The 7258-nt window shown below is 38.7% G+C and overlaps 1 protein-coding gene across 1 annotated transcript in view; it reads left to right on the forward strand.

The window, feature by feature from the left end:
- Nucleotides 1–1973, forward strand: part of MYCBP2 (MYC binding protein 2, E3 ubiquitin protein ligase) — a gene marked incomplete at its 5' end in the record, with an annotated part of 297134 nt that extends 295161 nt beyond the window's left edge. Inside the window, one exon of the mRNA XM_019528503.1 lies at nt 1166–1973. Coding sequence (XP_019384048.1) covers nt 1166–1281 — 116 coding nt within the window. The remainder of the gene's footprint in view (nt 1–1165) is intronic.
- Nucleotides 1974–7258: the final 5285 nt, after the last annotated feature.

Here is a 7258-nt window from a genome sequence, read left to right on the forward strand (position 1 = left end):
GGAGCTGGAACCAACTTCCAAGGGAAGTGGTGCTGGCTCCTACCCTGGGGGTCTTTAAGAAGAGGCTTGATGCCTACCTGGCTGGACTCAATTTTAGTCAGTTTTTCTCCCGCCCAGGTGGGGGGTTGGACTTGAAGATCTACAAGGTCCCTTCCGACCCTACTTCTATGATTTTATGAACAGGCCTTTCTCTAGTTTCATACTGGAGCTCTGAGCAATCATATGACTCTTTTACATAGTGCAGCTCCTCCACCTATTCTTCCTTGTCTGTCCTTCCTGAGCAATTTGTACCCATCCATGATAGTGCCCCAGTCATGTGAGCTATCCCACCAGTCTCTGTTATTCCAGTCGCATCATAGTTCCATGACTATGCAATGACTTCCAGTTCTTCCTGCATTTTTTAACCTTGTCAAATTGGGCTTTCCAAAATGAGCAGCACTGTTGTCACAGTAAAATCAGTACTATCGTTGGTAGAGGGTTGAATTTCAAATTGCCTCCATGCATTCACCCACTTTGAGTTGCATGTTCTGTCACACCGACCAAAAATTATAATAGTTAAAATTGCCACAAGTCAGTATTTACCCTGACTTATGCACTCTGCAGCTATGAACAAAAGCATTTGGAACTGTTGAACCCCAACTTCCACTTACCAAGTGTGTATGTTGCTCTGTGTAAAGGTTCTTCTTGTTGCATGTTAAGCTGTAACATTTCATAGAATTAATGTCCTGTTTGATAAAACTAGTTTTCTTCTTTACAAGGTTATTGTCAGTTAATTTTCCTGTATTAATTTGATTCACTGTAATTGCATCTATAGTCTGTTTTTTCATGTGTTTTCTTTGAAATGTGATCCTTAACGCAATGTTGTCTTTTAAGACCCAACAGTTGTTTTTTTGCTGGACCTCATCTAACTGTTCATACTTTTTTTCTATATCATTAAAAGATTTTTCTTTTTCATTGCCTACTTGAAGCCTGTTACCTACTTTTTCTAATTCTGAATCCATTTTTATGGGTGTCATAACATCCAGCTAAGCAAAATGATTTTTCCATTTAATATTATGCTTTTTCAGATAGGCCTGCTGCTTTTTTTGCATCTCATCGCAAGTTTTGCAAGTCCATTTATCTTCCTCTTCCTTTTTTTCCCCCTCCTTGTTTAAACTGGTTGTAGGTCCCAAAGGGAAACAGCTTGAAGGTACAGAATGTCCACTTCATGTTGTTCATCCTCCCACTGGCGAAGAATTTGCTCTAGGTTGTGGGGTTTGCAGAAATGCTCACACTTTTTAAATTAGTCATTTTTAACCAGAGCAAATGTTAATGATGTCATCCCACAAGTGTCCTGAGCGTAAACCCCGGTTGGGATGAGGATGGGACCATTTCCTAAACCAGGTAAAAGGAACAATTTACAGTGCAAGAAGGATGCCAAATACTGTGTACATAACACTTGCTGTGAGAAAAATGACATTTTTTTTGAACCAAGACATCAAACTTGTGAGGTGTTTGCATGTGGCCATTACAGTCATTGGCTATGAAGCGTTGGACATTTACAAATAAATACTTGCTATTAAAGGATCTCTGTGTCTGTGGACTATGAATGATGCTGGCTTTCAGATGAAGAAAGAAAAAAATATTGATTATTGTATACTGACTTTTTGTAATCCTGTACAATTGTAACTGCATCACAGGTGAGAGTGGAAAAGAGGAATATTCTGGTTTCTTTCCTAGACTGTTATAAAAAAATTGTGTTAGAAAGGCATAAATATAACGAGTATCACGCTGTATATAAAGGTATCAATGTTTGTCCCGTATAAGAATTACTAAATTACAACAGCAGTTTCATTTAAACTTCTGGGTTATGTTTGAGCCTGAAATTTTAATGAAGTGCAATACTGAGTGTGCCTCATATCTTGCAGCTGTAAACATAATGGAATGTACATGTCAATAAAGCCACTGTACATTTTTATACAGTGAAAGTCTAATGAATGTGTGAGACCTTATCTATCTTTGAGTATCGTCTGTAGATCCCCCCCCTACCATTGTGTTCTTGCCATGCCCATAATTGTTTCGTCAGCCATGTCCACTGGGGTTGCACATTGTTTCCTGGGTGTCCTAACAGATTTGCTTTTTGAATACAATGCCAACAACTTTTTTCCTTTCTCAGAAACTGTAGCAGAAAATCAGAAGTTACAAAGGCCTGCAATTTATCCTTTCACAAATTCACAGAAATTTAAGGCTGGAAGGGACCTCGTGAGATCATAAGGTCCAACTCCCCTGCTCTGGCCAGGAAAGACTGCTGGGGTCAAATAACCCCAGCAAGGTGTGCATCTGGTCTCCTTTTCAAGATCTTTAGGGTAGATGCCTGCACCTTCCCTGCTGGAAGTAAATTCCAGAGTCTGGTCACACGAACCATGAAGAAGTTTTTCCTTATATCCAGTCTGAAACCTTCTTCTAGGGGTTATGACCGTTAGTGCTGGTTTTCCCCTGGGGCGCTTTGGTGAATAGTTGTTTGCCTAGCCCCTGATGCTCACTGCTGATATATTTATAAGCTGCCACCAAGTCCCCTTAAAGTCTTCTCTTTTTCTAGGCTGAACAGTCCCATATCTCTCAGTCTTTCCTCATATGGCTTGCTCTTCAGGCCTCTAATTATATGAATGACTCCTCTCTCAAGCTTTTTGACATCCTTCTTGAAGTGTGGCGCCCAGAACTGGACACAGTTCTCCAGCTCCGGCCTCACCAATAGCAAGTAGAGCGGGAGAATAACTTCCTTAGTTCTGCTAGAGATGCATCTATTTCTGAATTCTTTGCAACAGAAAAACTGCTCTGTTATTTTTCCATAGTCAAAAATGAGTTTAAGCTAAGAGCTGGCGTTTACTGACAAGTTCCTGGAATCTAAAAAGGTTGAGAACCAACGATCTAAGAGAAAATAAGTGATATTGGAAGGCTGCCTAATGCAGATAAAGTCATAACAGGATACAGTTGCTGGATACAGAAATAACATGTCGTCTTTTTTTTAAAAAAGAAGCTAGCTAAAAAATCTGTTCCAGTGGTTTAAAAAGTCTGTTGGCTCAAAAGATTAATACATTTGCAAAACAGATGCTATTTCTTTGATGGCAACTATTTGTAAATTCATGTCAAATCCTCTGAATAGCAGTTGCCAAAAACTTAAAATTTAGACAAGCTAAAATATTTGTGTAATTTAGATTTGTGTTGATTTCCCAGTTCATGTGGAAAAATATACATTTCAGGTTCACGTGACATAGGTTTTTTGTAATAGTTTGTCACCAAAACAAAAATATCTCAGAATCATAGGAAAGAAGGGCTGGAAGGTACCTCACAAAGTTCACCTAGTCGTCATGTCTCAGACATCTGGTGCAAGTACCTACACTGGATTCATTCAAAAGGTGTTTGGATACATGTCTTGCTGGGATCATTTGACCTCAGCTGATTTCCTGCCTAAGGTAGGGGGCCTGGACTCAAAGGTCTCACGAGATCCCTTCCAGCCCCTAATGTCTATGAAGTCTGTACAGCTCTGCTAATGAGCTCTAGAGTTAGCTTGAACTGTTACATAGAGACATACCATACATTTCACAAATTATTTTCTTGGATTAATGCTGGAGTTCTAGGTATAATTGTCCTATATTATTATAGGAGGAAGTATAGGCAAACAAATAAATGCAGGTATATAATTATCATATGTAGGTATGTAGTTATCCTAGTTTCCATTCCAGTTTATCCCTGGATGTGATTGTACTCTTTTCTAAGTCCAGGATACTCTACAAGCAGCGCTGCATGTGTCAGCTATAGTGTTTTTATTCTGTTTCATTTTTGTATGTATGTGTGTGGGTGTGTGAATGTTTTGGTTTGTTTAGTTTTTTAGTTTGGCCATCAACCTTTCCAAAAGCTGAAGATATTTTGGGAAACTAAAATAGACTGGGAAAAATGAAAAGGTGAAAACTAAAACCAGTGGATATTAATTCAGTGGCATAAATAAAATGACGGAAGCAAAACAAAAGCCTGTGAAATTTCAAAAATTTTGCCTTCTTGAATATAAAACTTGCTTTCAAAGATAGTTGAATCGTTTCGATGTTTTGAGTGTTAGGTATGTACATTTTATTGACACATTTGTATTCCAGCTTATTAAAATAGCTGCTCTCTAGAATGAAAATGAAGAACAATGTAAAAGACCCCCTGAGTTCTTAGTATACAGGGTCTTCATAAAGTCCTTGTGCACAACCTAAGTTATTCAAGTTTAAAAGTGCACAAGGACTTTATGAAGACCCTGTATTTAGCTGCAGCTAATTCCTATTGACAAATTAAACGACATCAAAGAGAGAGACAAGTGAAATAGATCATTTAAATTGTGTCATTGTCAATAAAAAGAGGAAACTTCCTTTGTAAATCAAGATAGCAGATTGCTAGTTTCCTTAGGCTATTCCTAACTGTTATTCAGTCTACACAAATGCATACTTGCTGCATTTTGTATTTTTCAGTATATATTAACCTCTGCTTTAAGTATTCAGTAAAATGTGAAAAAGTGCAAGTAACAGCTTAAAATCTGAAAGTTAGTTAAGTATTGTGTATGTGATGCACATTTTAAAGGTGTTCTTTTGGCTTTGATTTGCATAAATTCAGTTCAGTCATAACAGCCACTTAAACTTGAAGTACTATACAAACTGATCTATGGATAACACGGAATCACTTCACTCCTGCATCTATCTGCTCTCTCTGCAAACATGACCCTGAGTTATTGGTTCAGTAATAACTCAGGTAAGAGTGTCACTTACTGAATGTTGTGTTTGCTCACTGGTCAGGTACTTTCATCTGAGGATATCCAAAGCATTTTAACTTAATTTTTTTAACTTTTTTTATCCCTGTGGTAAATATTATTTTTACACATAATGGATGAGAAAAGGCACAAAGGTCAAAGGAATTGCCCCAAGTAATATACCAAGTCTGTGACACAGGCAAAGGTCTTTTTGCTCCCAATTCTGCACCTTGATCACAGGCAAAGTCCCTAATGCAATCTAAGACAGCAGCACCTAAAAGATTTAATTCAGCTACATTTTGAAGGCAGACTGTTCATACTATTAACTACAATAAAAACAAAGTATAAGTTTTAGTCTATGATGATTTTCAGTAATCTGTTCTGTGCCCAGACTTGCCATTCTTAGGTAAAATATATTCTCCCCCTTGGTTTATATGGTATTTTTTGCAGGATTTGCTTCAGCTAGTGGGTTGGCAGAAATAACAGCATGAGATTCTAGTACTATCAAGATGGGTCAGCAGAAGACTTCTGTATCTCCATGAAGGGCCCCAAGAACTTCACATCAAGTTTCCTTCTCTGAATCATTTAAACATTTTCCTGCAGGGTCTAATCAAGGTTCTGACCAAATTATTTTGTTTATCTTAAGATTGCTGATAATATTACAGCCTGGAGTGGTAAGAGCTGCAAGCAATCCAGAAATTGCTGGCTTCATGTAACTCAATCAAAACATGCCACTCAGTGTATGCCAATGGCTAAGACCTGGCTGGAAGACTGTGAGAAGACAGCCTGCACTAGAGATTCAGTTTTCCTGATGTGTCCAGAGCCCTTGAAAAAGTTGGGAAATGGAAAGAAAAAAATAAATTCTACCAGGTTCAGGCACAGATGCAATGGGCACAACAGTTTGGAAAAAGTTAAGCAATGACCCTATGCTGTGTGACACTGATCCAAGCGTTGGGAAGCAGAACTTCCCACACAAACGGAAGTGGGAGGAACACAGCCATAAACAATTAGATGGTGAGGGAGCACCAAAATGGGGAAAGGGGTACCCAGTAGTGAAGAGCAACTTACTTTATTATAACTTCCATCATTCAGCCTTAAGAAAAATACTTATTGACCAACTAAGACATGAAACTAAGCAGCTATGTTCTGCCAAGCCTGTACTTGAGCATACAGTTTTAAGCACGATGAGACTGGTATGTAATGCTTTTTTTTTCTGGTACTGAGTCTTAAAATTATTTGGTGCGGAGGCAGTGTTTGCTGATGGAAGATAATCAGTAGCTGACTCCAGTCATTTTTATTGCTAGTATCTGAAATTACTACCGTCATTGTTGTAAGAGAGCCTCTGAAACTGGCAGACATTAAAAGGTGAGTGGAGCACATTATAATAATTATTGTTTACTCTTTGACCCTACCATTTAAGCGTGTTGCTTAGCATGTGAATGCTGCCCAGCTTTTATAAAACAAATAAAATTATTCAGCCAGAATAAATGGTCTGTGCTTTTTTCACTGAGCCACCACTTCAAAAACATTTTCATACTGATCATTTCTTTAATTAGAAAGTCTTCTAGAGTGCTATTCAGGTTCTGCCAGCAAAAATGGCAGTAACAAAAAATGTGGCCAAAGACCTAGTGCAGAACCATTGCAACAAGTTATAAGATGGGACACTATCCCTATAACCTTCAGTGCCATAAGTGGAGCAAGGTTCTCTACCAATACTCATAGGATAAATTTCTCCAGAGAGATTTAAACCATTTTAGGACTGTGTCTTGGACTTCTGCCACCTCTCAGGTGAGAGAGCAGTAATTGTTAATAAGCAGTGTTGAATACTGAACAGTGGTTCAGGAGAATTGGCCTGGATGTCTGTCCTCTGCCAATTAATAGGAAAAAAATCATCCACCAGTGCCAAAAAAGTTCCATGTCCTGGGCTGAAACCAGAGTGTGCTAGGTCTAAAACATTAGCTTTAGCTCAATGAGTTGCTGGGTGGCGTTGGCTAGCTTTTAATGATCTTGCTAACAAAGGGAGGTATGACACTAGCCACTAATTTCCTGAAACTGATGTTTTCAGAGTGTTAGATGTGTGTGAAGACAGGGCACTGGCAGGTGTTCTTTTTGTAGTACTACAAAGTTTGCAGCACTTCAAAACAGAGCACTTCTGGCTGGAGCAGAACAGAGTTGCCATAAAAGGCATGCTCTCCCACCAGAGGGTGGGTGGGGGGCTGCTATTTCACTCCCTTCAGGGAATTAACTGCCTTGCATAAAAAGTACTTTCTCTTGTTAGTTTTAAATCTCACCTACTAATTTCAGTGGATGCCTCCTTGTTCTACTATTCTGAGACTTGCTGAACAACAATTCCCTGTTCACTTGGTCCACACCCTTCATGATTTCAAAGACCTTTATCATATTCCCCCTCAGCTTTCTCCTTTCCAAACTGCAGAATCTCCCAGCCTTTTTCATAGATTTCATAGTTTTCATAGACATTAGGGCTGGAAGGGACCTCGG

This window comes from Crocodylus porosus, unplaced genomic scaffold (genome assembly GCF_001723895.1).
Source record: "Crocodylus porosus isolate Cpor-Errol unplaced genomic scaffold, CroPor_comp1, whole genome shotgun sequence".
Taxonomy (NCBI): Eukaryota; Metazoa; Chordata; order Crocodylia; family Crocodylidae; genus Crocodylus; species Crocodylus porosus.